The sequence below is a fragment of the Anabas testudineus genome, chromosome 9 (genome assembly GCF_900324465.2).
Source record: "Anabas testudineus chromosome 9, fAnaTes1.2, whole genome shotgun sequence".
NCBI lineage: Eukaryota > Metazoa > Chordata > Actinopteri > Anabantiformes > Anabantidae > Anabas > Anabas testudineus.
In genome coordinates this window covers 12,329,652-12,346,576 of record NC_046618.1, presented here as the reverse complement: position 1 = coordinate 12,346,576, position 16,925 = coordinate 12,329,652, and the positions used below count along the sequence as shown (strand labels likewise).

Sequence of the window (16,925 nt, the reverse complement as noted above, 5' to 3'; positions counted from 1 at the left end):
AGTCCTGTTTTTCAAGGTTTGGTCAGTAGGAACTTTTTGTACCAGCTCCCTCTGTTGGCAATTCTTAAATGCATCATTGAGGTCACTGAAGTTATACCAGCAATCAGGTTAAAATAAGGGGAACAAAGAGATATGAGGAGGCTTGTAAAAGCAAACTTCTGTTGGACACATGTTTTGATAGTGACACACTGGATTATTTTGATTGATACTATGGCTGATTATTTAATAAAACACAGCTGTTTCTAGGTGCTGAAATATTTAAGGCTGTAATTATATAAAATACATATTTTGTCATCAAACCGATTATATAATCTATAAAATGTGAAGATGACAAATGTGCATAAGTGAAAAGTAAAGTTACAGATCTGCTTTAAGTTAAAATGTAAAATTGTGTTATGAAAAAACACTAACAAAACTGAACTGTAACAGAACAGCTAAATATTAACAACACTCCTGACAATCACAATTGACAGACAATAAAAAGCCAACTTTCAGAAGGTTTATTTAAGAAACGCTATGGTCATATAAATAATAGTGGTTACAACTGGTCGTCAGTACCTTGCATAATGATAGCAAAAAAGGCAAACGTCCATTGGTAACGAAATGTATAAAAATCTACAAATCTAGTATTGTCACCAGAAAAAAAAAAACCAAAACATTCTATTTGAGGCATAATATGCACATATTTATACACGTTGCTTAAGTAAAAAATTAAAGTCTTCTGTACAAGGCAACTTGTTATGGTCAAGTTTTTCCATGATAATGTTTGACAATTAACTACAAAACACAATTTCTGAAGAAACTGTAGTGGGGTTACATTGTTCTTGTGGCTGGTAAAAAGTGACAAGTAGATGAAAAGAATAAAGATTTTTACATGAGACTCTGTGTGAGGTCAGTTCTCTCACTATCAACATAATACCCCATAGTAACCAAAGTTAAAAATCTGGATAGGTGAGAAAAATGTGCTTCAACTGGGACTATGTTACTCTGTGATTATGGTGACTCTGAATTGCCCTTAGTCGTGTGTTTGAATGATCATCTGTCTCCACAGTCCCCTCCAAAAGTATTGCAATGTCACACCCAGTACATTTGAATGAGTCCTATCTCATTGTTTCCCATTATAACGAATTGTCTTTCTAAGGAGAACTGTGTAGAAGGAGATATGCATTAAAAAAAAAAAAACAGTGTCTGTCCTGTTTTTAAGAACTTTAAACAAAATATGTGGGAAAAAATCGAAACCATGTCCATTTGTAAGAAATGAATTTAAATCTATTAGCAGGCCATATTTATAACCATCTTGACAAATATGATATCAGTGGTGCTCAGATGAAAAAACAAAAAGAATATTGCTTTGTGTACACGATTGAGAAGATATAGAGTAGATAGATAGGGCGAGATAGTGATTAAACTTTTCAGTGTTTGTTTTGCTTTTACTGCAGCCTTAAATCACTCCTGTTTTCTTGACGCCCTGCCCTTTGTTTACTTAGACGTGTCAGCTAGACTGTTGAGCATATTTATATTCTGCTGTAGTGAAGTGAGTCCTCTTCTGGGCAAGGACTGATATGTGCAATCCACACAAGACAAACAATTTTAAAGCCAGAAAAGCAAAACTTCTGTCATGTGTGGACTCATTGAGATTTTCCACCTTATAAAGATGCTCGTCCACTTTCAGCTAAAGGACCACAGGAAGTAGCATTTTGTACACAGTAAACATTAGTACAACACTGTGTGTGTCGACAAGAGGCTAAGTAAGGTAAAAACTAATACTCAGCTTTTTGAAATGTGTCTTTTCTCTCACATTGCAGTTAACTGGCACTCTCAGAGTTAAGATCCCACACGGGGAGATGGATCCAGCTACCTCAGGATATCCAGTTCTAATATGGCTCGGGTTCAATCCAGGTTTTCCTTTGTCTCACCCACAGTGATAGTGCAGCAGTTCAGAGGGGCCAAACAAAGGGAGGCACAGCTCCTAGGTGCCATTGTCTGTCACACTGGAACAGTCTGGTGAAGCTGCTGTTGGAGATGAAAGAGCTGATGTGCTCTGGGCCAGTGAGCCATCTTTAGGCCAGTGGAGTTGACTAAGACTGTGATGCAGTTCATCCAGTTCAGCTGGCAGGGGGATCCCCAACTCCTGGTTGAGGGACAGAGCTTCAAACCAGTCCTCTAGTTTCTGGAAAGGTGGGCTGAGGGGGGAGAAATTAGTAGGGAGAGGGGTTTAAGGTTAAAAACAGATTGACAAGGTACAGAGAAAACACGAGGAAGCAATTTGCCAGTAGAGGCGTGTCCCTGAGCAGGCGGGTCAAGACGGCATCTGAAAGTGGTTATTTTTTCCTCCACTGCTTCTACAGACTCGTGTTTAAATAACTAGCAGCACACAGTCTGCCACACAAGGGGGTGATCTCTCTTTATTTTGCCTTATTCAAGTTCATAATAATCAGTATTTATTTTACCACTGCAATTGTGCCAAAAATAAACAATAAACAATAAAGAGTAAATGATGAACCATTAGAATAACAGCAGGTACTCACCGGGTGTCTGGTGTGAGGTCACAGCAGGCTACAGCTAGTGAAAAGAAGGCTGGTGGACAGTCTTCAGGAAGGAATTTCTCTATGAACTTGCCAACATTCAGGCCATAGTCCAGTGTCCTGGGGAGGCACTCAGGGTCTGCGTAAACTTTTCCAGTGATCTGGATCATCAAGATCAAGACAGAGGAGGAGGACAATCAGTAAAGGATGGAGACAAGCTCTTTAGAAATTTCAGGAGGAATAATTAAGCATAGAACCCAAGGTGGTTTACAGTGTTTCCTCTTTGTATTTTGTGTAAGTATAAAAGTATAAAACTACATTTTTGATCTGTAGTCTTGAAACTTGCTTTGCACTCCGCTGATAATACAGATAAGTTATGGTTGAGATTTTACTAGACGTTTCCACATCCAGGATTTTGGAATAGCCTATGGACCAAAAGCATTACCATCACAAGCTGTGTTATCAGAGAATCAGATCTGAAAGTATGCTCTTACCTCACATAGTACAATTCCAAATGAGAAAATATCCACATTCTCGTCATAACGTTTACCTGAAATGACAACGCATAAATAAATATTATACTTTCTTTGACCCACTAAAATAATTATTTTCTATAAGTTAAGTTCATTTTTCTGTCTGCAGCTCACCATTGAGCATCTCTGGAGCCATCCAGTAAGGGTTTCCCACTACAGTGTACCGCTTCTTTCTATCACTACGCCTGAACACCCTCTTCTTAGTGGAAGGTTTTTCAGGTGGAGGCTTAACTTTTTCCTCTACTACAAGTCGTGAAAGTCCAAAGTCAGCAACAACCACAGTGTTGTCCTGTTGAAAAATGGCACTTTTAAGGGTTCACTCTGAACTTAGCATAAAACAGTTTTGTATATACAATAGAACTGGGAAAAAGGTATTGGGTTAAAGCTGGGGGGTGTTTTAGTTATTCATGGCTGAGGAAGCATTAATACATGAAATGCTTTTAGGGGCTCTATTAGCATGTACTTATATAATGCAATATTGTCTTAAGTCCACATGAAATGTTTAAAAAAAAAAAAAACTTATGGCACCTACCAGTTTAACCAGGCAGTTGTGAGAGTTGAGGTCTCTGTGTATGATGCTCATTGAGTGAAGGTATGCCTGCAAAAATAAGGAAAGAGGAGGAGGGTGGGTATGATTTAACACTATCCACATGACTGGAGCCATCTTTAATCCTTTCCCTTTGTGAGGTAGAATGTGTGACCAAATTCTCGTAACACACATTTAAGTAGCTGAAAAGAGCAGCAAAAAACTCCACTAATGGCTGCAAGAGGTCAACTCACCATGCCAGAAGCGATGCTCTTTGCAAAGCTCACTCTTTGCTCCCATGGAAACGGGTCCTGTTAGTCCAGAGTAAAGAAAAAAAATAATAAAATAAATAAACACAGAAGAGAAAATGAATAAAGCTTCCCGAGACCTTATTGCACAACAGGGCTGAACAAAATTTGATTTTGCACCAGCTCCAAATAAACAACAGCAGAAAATAAAATTATAAAAAAAAAAAATCAACATTGCCCATCCCTGAATAAAATTAGTGCCATGTGCTAATATATGAACTGCTCCTCAGAAATTAGTGACAGATCTTTAGGTATCACCTAAAAACACTTTCTACAACTGTTCTGATTTCATGTCTTGACTAGCTGGCATGCTGGACAGTCCAATATGGAGCCTAGAGCCCGTCTATCAGTCCAGAGTTTACTTCAGGACAGCCACCTCCCACGCAGCCTGAGCTGCAAACGTCTCTTTCAGTGGCAACTGTAGGATTTTTGTTCTGCTCTGTGGTGGAAGAAAGGAGACAGAGAGTGATGTGAATCAACTTGTATAACTTACCGTGTCTCTGATGAAATCCTTCAGGGTGCCTCCCTCAATAAACTCTGTTATCAAATTGAGCCTCTTATCCTTGTACAGCACACCGATGAACCTCAAAACGTGGGGGTGATCAAGACTTCTCATTACTTTAACCTGAATATTAGACACAAACAAACAAGTTCCTAACAGTACAACTTATAATATATATAAATGAGCATTACATATAACACAATTCCCACAGGAATAAGGCAAAAAACTCAAAATAACACAGAAGTAATTGGTGGAGGATGTGGCTTATTTTCATCTACGAGTATAATAAATCACAGGTTGATGGGAAGAAGTGCAGAAGATTACTAACCTCCTGTAGGAAAGTTTTCTGGGTCTCCTCATCACAACGGATTAGCTCCTTCATCACCATCACCTCTCCTGTGGCTTTGTGAGTCACCTGATGGTGGAACAAAAGTAACATATTAAATATATATTAGCTGAAGCATCGCAGTGTTAATGAACTGTCAGTGGGAGGCTGACCTTGATGGCTTGTCCGAAGAAACCTTTTCCTAAGATCTCTCCATGGCTTAGGTCGCATGGTCGGAAAATGCGATGAGAGCAGCTACTGGAGGATCTCAAAGATTCTGACCGCCCAATGTCTCGTGTAATAAAAGCCGGCTCTTTGGGAGAATTTGGCCCAGGTGACTTACATATGCTGTTACTGCGCCTGAAGTAGAGAGAAAATTATTAAAATGAAAAATTACAAAAAAAACTCTCCTGTCAAATAAAGACCCACAACATGTAAGCTGTGCAGTTCTGGTTTGCCTGAACATACCTTAAAGACCTCCTCTTTAGTGTGTTGTCATCAACCACATCCGTTCTCTCCAAGACTGCATCAGAAGGTGAGGACAGACGCATGCGGGAAGTGGCTGGTATTCCCAGATGATTCCTGGGTGATCCCAGTCTGAGCTGATCCAAGCGGTGCCTGACAGGATCGTACTCTATAAGCAGCTGTAACGTGTGACTGGTGTGATGGATAAGGTTGTCCACCTAAATAAACAATGATTTCCAGTTAGAACATTTCCCATGAATTGAAAATAATCAGCTTTCAAGGAATATTTCAGATTCTTCCCGGTATTCCCTAGATATCCAACAAAGAACAGCCAAAGGTTTTTCTAATTAAATCAGACTAGCTGTAGAATCAATCTGATGCTCTGTCACAACCTGTGGAATCTCAAAGAGAAACATGAGGTACCCTTTTGCAAGAGAGGCTCAAGTCTCTTATATCTTACATCCTTTTACTACATAGAGCCTGAGGAGAGTTTGATTAGTAAGCAGGATTTGACTGCATAAAAAAGTGGATCAAGTTAAAAGTTAAACCCAATTAAAATGGATGAATTGATGATATTTAAATGATGTAATGTACTCAGCCTCTCAGATGAGATATTGAAATGTGTTACAGTGAAAACAGGAGAGGTAGGAAGTTAGAAACAAAAACATGAAAACAGTAACTAAAGACTGTATTGAAATGCATGACATTTTGTGAGGGTGAGGTTGTGGGAATAAGTCTGCAGTCATTCCACACGCTGTCCTCTCCCACCTGAAGTATGTATAAATGATGGAGGAATGCGAGGAATGCTGAAAATCACACGTGTAGTGGTTGTATAATGAAAGCATAGCATTGCAAATTAAACTCAAGGAATGTTCTTGTTCTTATAAAAGACATTGCTTAGATGCATTTGAAGAAGTTCAGGTAACTAAGTATTATATAATCAAGTAAAGTGCCGTTCTAAGGTTGTGTAGGTTACTTTACTGCAGTGTCCTGTTTACCCTAAGACAATTCTGTGGAAATCTTGAACCTTTACTGCATTTCAGATGTAGATCCTTAGAATAGATGAATATATTGTTAGTGATGAGCCACTGTCAGTACATTTAACGTTTAGTACCTGCTGTAGTAGTGCATACTGTACACTGTTTTCTTTGTGGACTACTTGAATTTTGGACTTTATTTAGAGCACACACTTCAAATTGGAAATTTTGCACCTATGTCACCTCTTGTATAGACAAACAAGAGGTACAAACCTACCTCTTCCTCCATCAGTGTCCCCACTGGAAGTCCATTGATCTCCAGGATCCTATCACCAACATGGATGGCATTTCGTACCTCGGGACTAATAAGCATCCCTCTGACTCTGGAACAACACAGCACCAACACTACTGTGTGAGTATTTAGCAGGACAGAAGGAATGTACTGAGACACTAATTAGTTCTGACCAGGTATGAACCAGTAAACAGGGACTGAGAGGACATGAATGAATGACACATTATTACATGATATGAACATGTCAATACCCACCCCTTGAACACACATCATTGCACTGCTGTTTAACAACCCTATAATCAGCATTACATAAAGTATTACTCAACCTGTTCCCACATATGAAGAGCTGCTACTCACTCTTTGACTTGTACACTTGCTGAGCCGTTGACGTCCCTCAACACAGAGACAGAGAAGCCCCTTTTGCCATTGGCTGCAGATGGCATCGAGATGAGTGTCACTGTGTGTGGCAGGGAGTCTAGGATTGAGTCATGTGATCGCTTTTCCAACATTGGTGTAAGGACTGCCTGCTTGTAGCACTTTCCACTGTAAACGCAAAGAAGAGCGATTAACATAGTGCGTGTGGGATCATGTGCTTGTTGTCCCTGTGCTGTTCAAAGGACGCAAAATTGAAGGAACTAAAGAATAACAGGTAACGAATAATGACTAATGGCTGAACATTAACTTGAGGACATGAATGCTTGCTGTTCTTCAAATCCATTTAAAAAAAAATTATTCAAAATGCTGCAAAATGAGCTAATACAGAAACTTCCAGCTGCATGGGACTCCTTTAAACTAAACTGTCAATATTACAAATTACTTCACAGATGTTCTGTGTAGGTCACTTACCAGTAGAGTTTCGATCTCTCGACTAAGGCATAAGTATCCCTGTCCTCAATCACCACCTTGCACCTCAGACACACGAAGCACTCGGGGTGATACTTGTGTTCTCCAGCCACCTGGAACCACCAACAAACCAGCTAATCACTACAGCGCGAATAAGAAAGAAGTAACGTGTTGACAGCGAGGCTGCCGTCCTGCTCTACTGTGCTGTTCTCGTCAGAGGGGAGCGTGTTGTTCTGCGTGCTGCCTTCTGCCCTCCTCCTGCAGTTTTAGCAGTGACACAGTAGTAACACCTGCTTCACTCTCAGTCTGTCTGGAATCTGCTATGATATCACCTCCCCCTGCAGGTCTGAGCTGCTCGTCTCGCTGACGTTCCTGCGTTCAGTCCACTGAAACCAACTCACAATTTGTCCCGTGCGTTCTCTCTCATAAACATTGGTTGTACATCGCTGACAGATTTTCCTTTCTGAAATTTATGGCTCCCATTTTATTTGTATATCTACTGTCTGTGTCCAGTTTTCAGAAAGCAGGTAACGTAACCGAGCACATACTAGAGCAAAAACAGTAAATAATAATAAGAACATAATAAAAAAAATAAAAAAAATTGACTGACGCTATTTCACCAGCTGTTCTCCAGCCGTGAGAATTTCCTTGGTACATTGCATTATGGGTGAATAACGTCCATTAATAGCTCACTGAAAAAACGTTTTTTTTTTGTTGTTACTCTTCAGTTTACTTAATACAGTTACATTTCATGTGATTACACAACATATTAAAAACAGATTTGGGAACAGTTTAGTTAACCACTATTTAAGCTTATTTCTGTATGTAACTCTTCAACCAAGTCTTTGAGTCAACAAGTCAGCGCAGGGAAAGGATTTCCCTCAGCTCCAGAGAGATTAAAGTGATGTCATCCAAATCATTGTGACATGTCAGGAGTCTGTCTGTAACTCCCTGCCTTGAAGCCAAGAACAGATCCATCACTGGCTGCAGTCACAACCTGCCCAGGGGCTTAGACTATACGACAGAGCTGTAAACAAAACGAGATCAACGTGTAGAACAGTTCAAAGTTATTCCGAAGAGGAGGAAAATGTCAAACTGACGAGCAAGAGTAGGTGAATTGTGAATCAAATGAATTACATAAAATCATAATCAAGAACAGAGCCTTATAATGTAGAACACAAACAAATAATTAAACCCAGGACAAAAACAATAGTGTTCTGGACTTGAATGTGTAACAAAGGAGCAGCAGCTCTGCGTGACCCTCCTCTGTCGATGGACCACAATGACTCTCTTTCTGGCCGAGAGACGACAGAGCCAATTCAGCTCTGCCAAAAACTCTTGGCTTCACTGGTTGATGAAGCAGGATGCCAATACTAAATAGAAGAGTCCATTATGTGTGTTGCTCGGTGGCAAAAAGAAAAAACATTTACTCTGGCTCCATGGTGGTGACAAGTGACCCCAGTTGTGATCAGTATTTGTTACTGCCACCTGAATTTCATGTTTCATCATGGGAACTCCATCAAATCTGACTCACATATGGATTCAATTCAACATGCAGCCATTTCTCAGGGGTAACACACCAAATGCCATCTACTGAAGCTCATTTTGAAAATGTTATTCATTGTCTGTATTATTCATCAATAAAATCTGAATAGTAAATAGCCTTCGATTTTCCTTATAGATGAGCAGTAGGTTTTGCATCAAGGTACATAGGATGTATCACACTTTGACACAGCCTGATAAGTATTCCAGAGCCCTTATGATATAACCAGTAACTATTGCTCCTGACAGTTGACAGTAATTGTATTTTATTGCTCACTGATCAAACTTTAAATTTGTAGAAGGAAGAATGTGCAATGTCTCCTTTGAAAAGTTACATAATATTGCTTATAACAGGAATGATAGACTGTGGATAATGTCTGCAGAGCCACTTCACCACAGAGGACTCCACAAGATGGGCTCCAAAACCACCTCGTGTTCTAGCGTCTTCCCACTAAATATTCTGTGTCCTTGAGGAAGTGAACTGTGGAGGACTGCTGTACAGAGAGGGAACAAAACTGGGGCCTCAAGGGGTGAAACTAATTCACAAGTGAGGTCTATGGTTCAATCTGCTATGATCGGCAGCAGCCAACATAAAGTATGTAATGTAATCGCCACAAAAACAGCCCCCTGCCTTTTAGTGCATGTTAGTAAGAATCTGGAGCAGTGGGGAGAATCGGGAACACAGAGGGCACTGACACGCTCTGTGGGCATTCTGGTATTATTTAAGTAGAGGGGGAAATTGTTGGCAATTGTTGTTACATGATTCATGGCAAGGCAGGCTTTGAAAGCCTGGCATTCACATGTAGAAACAGTGGTCTAACTTCTTCTTACTGATGCTTTTAGATTTGTTAGACTGAAGCCTCACACAAACAGAAAAGCAAAAGAAAAGAGTACACATGAAACAATATATTCACACCAGCAAAATATTAAATATAAAAACAAAACATAATGAGAAGCTAGTTGAATAGGTCAGCCTGACTTTTAGGCTATTTTAAGGCTTTAAAAAACATGGCTCCTACATTTCCCTTGATAATCTTTCATAATGCACGATTCCCTTTTTTCATATGCACCCTGGAAAACACATTTTTCACATGCCCCACCCTGTGTAGTTTGTTGCTTTCTATTACAAACACAACTCTCTAAAGATTTGATTTTAATTAAAACAGTAGAGTCCCCTTTGAATCTTAAAGGACAATTCATCCAGCTGTCTCGTGTCCTGGACCGACAGACCAACACTGCACAAACATCTCTTTCCCCCAGTCAGATGTGTTGAGAGGAGCAGACTTACCATGGCCGGTCCAGTCATGAGCAGAGAGCAGCCATGACAGAGCTCTCCAAACTTCTCCCAGTAGTGTTTACGACAGTACAGCTTACCATCCTTCTCATAGTACCAGTTAGTGAGGTGGTCACAGCACACAGAACAACTGCAAGGACAAAAAAAAAAAAAAAAAAAAAACACTCCTGGTTATATCTGCACAAAACAAAAACAATAAAAAGGGAAGGTTGAAGAGGTGAGGGCCTTGACAACGTAAAATATCAAAATTATGTTTTAACGATGATCATGGATCACTGACTCTTGTGATCAGTCTGTGTCAAACACTGAGTGCCTCTCTGTCTTGTAAAGGTTAGGGTGATCTATCTGCCTTTAAAGCAATGATATAGTGGAAAGAAAACTGTTAATTGTTGGTTAAAAATTTTGTATCAGCTGTGGTTTTTAATTCTTCATATAATCTTTTAGTTTATAAAAAATACATCTTATATCTCATCACCAGTGGACAGAGTGCAACAGCAATGCCTACAGTATGTTACATTGTAGTGTCGATGCAATAAATCACTGAAAAACAGCAAATTATCACATGGGGAAAGCTGTGACCACAAAATGTTAAGTATTTTACTTGACTTTAATGATCCAAAAGCATAAGCTGTTGTTTATAATCACTTTAATGACAGTTAGAAAGTTTATTTAACGGTTTGAATGATTCATTTAGATTGTTTCAGCACTGAGAAAAAACCAGAGGGCCACCTGCAGTCTGTTAAGAGTTAACGGAGAATACACTTCCAACCATCGCCTAACGTGTTAAATCATCTCTCATTTCACATACATTACAATCAAGTCAATGTTAGATAATAAAAGAGGAATGGCATTGAAACCACTTCAGCTCTAGGTTTGGAGAGGACAGAAACATTAGCTGTGGGCATGTTCCTGACAACAACATGTACTTTTCTTTTTGTTTACTAAGTGTAGGGCACAGTAAATACCTAACTCACAAGATGTGCTGGGTCTTGCACGTGTGGTGTTACTGTGTGTTACAATGTAAGAAAAAACAGACGGTACCAAGAGTTGCTACACTTTTGAGAAAGGAGAATGTGCCAGGTCTTCGCAGATGGTGGATTGAGGGAACATTTGGTTAATAGCCTCTGCACACTACCAATGATACTGCCAAAATCTTATTTCCAGCACCTTAATAGGATCCAGTTATTTTACAAAAAACATCTGGTTGCTCATTGTTCAGGTTTTTCTTGCAGTTACTTAAATATAACATAAAAAGGTCAATGTAAACAATAAAAAGAAATCCTGTTAGATTTATGGCAATATGCAAACCACATAACCTATATCCTGGTTTCACCAGGTATTCTCCTCTTTCTCCCACATTTTTCTGTCAGCAGTCTAGTTAAGGTGGACTGCTTCAACAATACAAATGCAATAGAACATTTTAAAAAGTGAATACTAATAACTTGTTGCGCTTAATTGTTTTCCATAATACAAAATAATAAAAATAATCCAAGATGTACTTTGAGAAGACATAAATTAAAAGGGACAATAATGGTTGTGACTTCAGGACAAAATGTTCAGAGTAAAAGGAATGCTAAAGTTGAAAGCAATCTGGGAAGCACCTGCAGGCTTGGAGCTCGAACAAGCTGCACTGGTTATGCAAAATGGTGGCAGCAGGTTTGACTGCCACAATACAATCAAGGATAAACCAATCTGTCTGAGATTGGGTTTCTGAAATCTCTTTAATGTTTTTTTATTGCTATTGTTGCCATTAGAACTTCTGAAATACTCACAGTATCTAAACAGCTTCTAAAATCATCTTGTTTTTGACTCAATTTCTCAGTAATTTGAGAACAGGCTACTGAAACAAACAAATTAATCACAACAAAATACACGTGTTGGCATGTTTTGGATAGTGGATTTAGTGGAGAGGACAATTTTCTCCTAAAACTTCAGATTTAAAAACACGATCAAGCCAGAAGGTGTGACACAAAACACAGGTTGCTTTCTGGAATGACTACAATAACAAACACACATTCAACTGACACTGTAATGACTTCCTGATTAACAACTATTTCTAATTCAAGGACTCGGCATGGCTGGGAAAGATCTGCTGATGCTTTTGCCCTTTTGGAAAATGCTCTCTGTATGTTCACATGTTAATAATATCAGGAATATCATATCTAAGAAACATGCAAACGTAAAAGTATGCAAGAAAAAATGTCTTTTCATCTGAGCGTCATGCATCATGTTGCTCTCTGCACTGCTGATAAAACTGATCCAGGCTTACTGATATTGGCAAAGACTCCAGGGACTTACTTAAGCAGTTATCGTACAGAGGGAACACCACATGTTTTTGTCTTTTGTGAAGATAGAAGTGGAGAGTGGGGTGACACTGGTTCTGAGGCAGGGGAGACGTTTCAGTCTTTAACATCAAGTGACAGCCACTGCCTCAGGAGGTCGGTGTAATAATGACTGAGTCTGATTCGTCACACTGTGGCATAATGAGGGGAAGCAGAGCAGAAAGTTTGCTGGGATAATGATTGCATGAGCAATGGTGGTGCTGTGGCCACAGCTGCACTACAGGCCACACATTTGATCAAATGTTTATATGTGAAATATATCCCACAGTCTGACGGCAGAATCTAGTCACTGTTTATGAAACGATTTTCAGAGGACTCTAATCGCTGAAAATACAGTTTTAAAATTCTACAGAATAACTTGTAAATCAAATCTTTACGAGAATACACATTGCAGAAATGCCAACAGTGTTATCATTATACAGTCTGTCTATCAGAAAGAACTAACAAGTCTATTTTTAACTGCAAATCAAATTCCTTACAAACATTGGTCACAATTTTTAATTAGAGTAAAAAGATGAACTCTAAAAGAGTCAGTGGCATGACTATAAGTCTCATAAATCCACCAAGCTACTGGTGCTGGTAGGATCTGTATCACTATCAGTCTATCTAGACATGGTCTGATCAGATAAAAGATAAGTATGGACAAGGAAGAAAAGAAGTGCAGTACTTCAGTCGATATGTGGGACTTTCAAGATTTTTCCAGGTGTAGGAGGAAAAAACTAATTCTTTCACCTGATCTACCTTGCTCTTCAAAAAACGCATTTCTAAGCAAAACCAGCTCATAAACTATACTTACTATTATGCCCCTGTAATATATCAAGATAAGGTGATGTAAGGCTGCTTATCAAAACACCTGACTTCCGTCGGTGCGTGTGTGTGTGTGTGTGTATGCGCGCGCGCGTGTGTGTGTGTCATGTCTGCACTAAACTCAGGTGGTTCTGCAATGAACAATGCCACGGTCCTGCCTGCACAAACACTACAAAATAAACATTACTCATTTCCTTAAATCCACATTCTTGCTGGAATGTATTCCTTTGTTGAAGTTTGGAGCAGAGACAGTCAGAGAGTGGGAACTTTAATATGGGCGTTGAACAACTATGGAGGGAGTGTTACACTTTTAGTAAGACTTTATCACAGGGTGTGTGACTGCTGGTTTCCAGTGCCCTGCACAATAAATTCTTTCTAAGAGAAGAGTGACAGTTTTTCTGCATTCACATAACAGGGACAGTCTGTATAGTTAAGGAAATCAGTTTCAGAAGACATACCAAAATATACCCTTAATTTCAATTAATTTATATTACAGATCTCTTCCACTACAATTAGGGCTACAAATATTTATTATTTCAGTGACTAAATATTTGATTTTTAATTGCCAGAAAGTAACTACATGTTTTTTATAATTATAATTTTGTTCATCACACAACTGCTGTTATTTCTTTATGACTTGTCTGCAACCTTATTATTTCAGCTCTGCATGCATGGTTTCCAATACACTGGTTGAATCTGTCACCGAGAAGTAAAAGGAAATTTTATGTTTTATAAAGCATATATATGATGATGTTCTCAGTTGTATCCTTAATTTTCTTTTTTTTTTTATCTTGCTTATTTATAATTTTCTTTATGTAATTAAGGGCCCACACAGGGTGATTTTTATATGGTAGACTCAGTAGATGTTGGTGAGTATTATTTGCGAGTGTACATTTGTACATTCCTTTTACCCCTACCAAACTAGAATAAACAATATATATAACAAACATGTATGTGTACATACACTGCCTATGTGTGTTCAAACTAATTAATTAATATAGAATTCACTGTCATGTGTTACTGCAGATATTTAAACGAGGGTAGATCAAGATCAGTGAAGTATCCTCATCCTGTATTTTAAACAAGAGGACATATAATACTTGTTTTTATGACGTAGTATGGTGTTAATATCTGCAGCTCGTTGCACTCCCAGTAAAGTACAACATAGGAAATATCTCTCTTTGAAAGTTAAAAAAAATAAAAAAGACTAGTCTGCGTCTGAGGGAGCAGACTCACACGTCTGAATCGCTGTCTAGGAATGCAGAACACAGCAGAGTCGAATGTGCCGTTACCTATAGGCCTCAGTAAGAGTGCCAGGTTTACTGGAACAAGAGTGACCTCAGCTTGTAAGAATGCAGCACAAGGTGAAAGTACATGGACGGCAGAGTGGCAGCTTATGGACAATAGACAATATGAACACCACACGGGGGGTAGTACTGCAAACATCTTTATGTTTGCAGTACTACGTCCTTCAAGACTTCAGAGATTAAACACTTTAAACCAAATAATTGGTTGCGAGTAGTGATAAATTACCTATAATATCCCAAAGGTTCATAAGGACAAATGCAGGACATTTAGATAAATGACAGTACTTCAAATATGACTGCAGATGTTTCATACAATGATGCTGCTACAGTATGAAGAAGTTTGCCAAGAAATGTAAGGGAGTATAAAAGGACAGAGGAATGGGGGAGCGGGGTGGCTGGGTGATCAATGGTGAGTAACACAGCTGTATCAGGAACTTTGCCTGTGTGATGATAAAAGGAGCTGTATGTGTTATTAAAGACTCAGCATTTGGACAAAGTGAAAGGTTATGTAAGCACAGTGCTTGATACTGGCTCAGAGCTACTACAGAGCTATTTCAGTTGACAGAAACAGACCACACAGTCAGCAATAGATTTGTTCTTTACTTTGATTTCTGGACATGCCAGAAGACCCCCAGAGACAGACTCCAGTTATAAAAAACCAAAACATGTTTGGATATACTGTAGAGCATGTAGCCTCTCATGAAAAGCTGTGCTCCATAGCTAAACCAGTTCTTACGTGTGTTTGATCATATTGGTGTGGAGTAATAGTTAGAGGAAAGGATGCACTAAAGGTACAGAAAGGATCCTGAGGTCAGTTCAAAACACACACGACAATTTTGTCTGTCAGATCAAGAAGTGTTTTTAAATCTGAGCCATCTTATCTCAAAACAGAGATAACTAAAAATACAGTTAAACATGAAGGAAACCCCTGTTAGAGTTACATCATGTTGGCATTCAGGCACAGGGTCACTGCAGCACACAGAGATATCTCACTGCGGGCAGTGACCTGTGGAAACCAAAGAGCTCACATCAGCACCAAGTGTGGAAATCATTAAACCTCTGAGCAGAGGGCAAACTCCTCAGTGGGAGAGTGTGATCGTTTCGCTCCACAATTTACAGTATGTTCAGGAACCTGGGCTGTCCTTCTGCACAGACCGGTCAACCGTGACCCTGGCAATAATGACATCCTACATGTGCACTTTGTGCAGAGAGGCTGGCAAACAACCGTGCACTGTGAAAAATGTTTAGGCTACAGGACAGAAGCTTCTGGGATTATCCACAAGGCCGTTTGTGAGCACACCCAAACAGAAAAACAACTGTACACATGTCAATACAATCTGCTGCCCTCCTCATTTTATCAAAAAACAAAGCCTTCACTTATCAGACTGTGGCTGACAAATCTGACCTCATTACAGAACAGAGGCTACTTGCAAGCGTGTTTAAAAACCCCTGAAGTGGACCACTTACTGAAAGCAGGCGTTGTGCCAGGTGTCCTGGAGAACTTTGATGTGAAACGAGTCTTGAATTTTGCCTCCACAGCCCACACAATAACAGTTATCTGTACCTGCAAGAAATCACAGTATCGGATTAAAATGGAGTTAATTTAGAGGAAAATTCCGGCTATAGTAGGTAAATATAACGGAGGAGCCGAATGAGAGTAAACAACAGGTATTTTCGTCGTTAGACTGAACTTGCACAAACTCAAGTTTAACATTGCAACATTGAATTAAGTCGCCGTGTAGAAGGAGAGTGGATAATACAGATAGTAGAGTCCAGCAGCTCGGAAACCATGTGACCTCTCCCCAGCTCAAAGTTACAACCTGAAACTATTTTTTACCTTCTTGTTCCTCCATCTACTTTGAGAGAGCGTCGTCGATTTCCAGGTCCTTTTACAAACTTTTCATACTGAAGAAGTTAAATTCCTCCTCGTTGTCCAACGCGAACTGCCAAACTCCAAACTCTGAATACGACAGGAAAGCATGCAAATCCCCTCTAGTCCTCAAAGAAATAAGGATCGTGCCCCTCGCAGACAGAATTGCTTTTTTTTTTTTTTTAACGCAGGCAGGACAACTGACGTAATCCCGTCTACAAATTCCTGTACGGAGAGCGGAAGGGCGCAACAGCAGCACCTGGAAGCAGGACGAGACTGAGGTCCGGCTGAGGACGGAGCAACAAGACCTGTGGCGCCACCTAACGACCGCAAGCCCTCACTGCCTCAGTGAGTCATCGTTCACTTCAAATCTATTTAATCTCAAAGAAACAGGTGAAAAAAAAGGGATTATTTAAAGTAAATACTACACACAGACACACGTTATAAAGTTCACAAATATTGTTATT

At 39.5% G+C, this 16,925-nt stretch overlaps 1 protein-coding gene across 1 annotated transcript; it reads right to left on the bottom strand.

Moving 5' to 3' along the window:
* Positions 1-484: 484 nt before the first annotated feature.
* limk2 (LIM domain kinase 2) lies at positions 485-16,653 on the bottom strand. The gene is made up of 16 exons (XM_026343457.1): positions 16,426-16,653; positions 16,056-16,152; positions 10,127-10,262; positions 7,300-7,409; positions 6,811-6,996; positions 6,439-6,544; positions 5,188-5,402; positions 4,893-5,079; positions 4,723-4,809; positions 4,386-4,517; positions 3,839-3,895; positions 3,591-3,656; positions 3,173-3,347; positions 3,020-3,075; positions 2,529-2,686; positions 485-2,183 (listed from the first exon to the last, which is right to left on the bottom strand). Exons 1-16 carry the CDS (start codon positions 16,439-16,441, stop codon positions 1,970-1,972), a joined length of 1,998 nt encoding a protein of 665 aa, XP_026199242.1. The 5' UTR covers positions 16,442-16,653; the 3' UTR covers positions 485-1,969.
* Between the last annotated feature and the right edge of the window lie 272 nt (positions 16,654-16,925).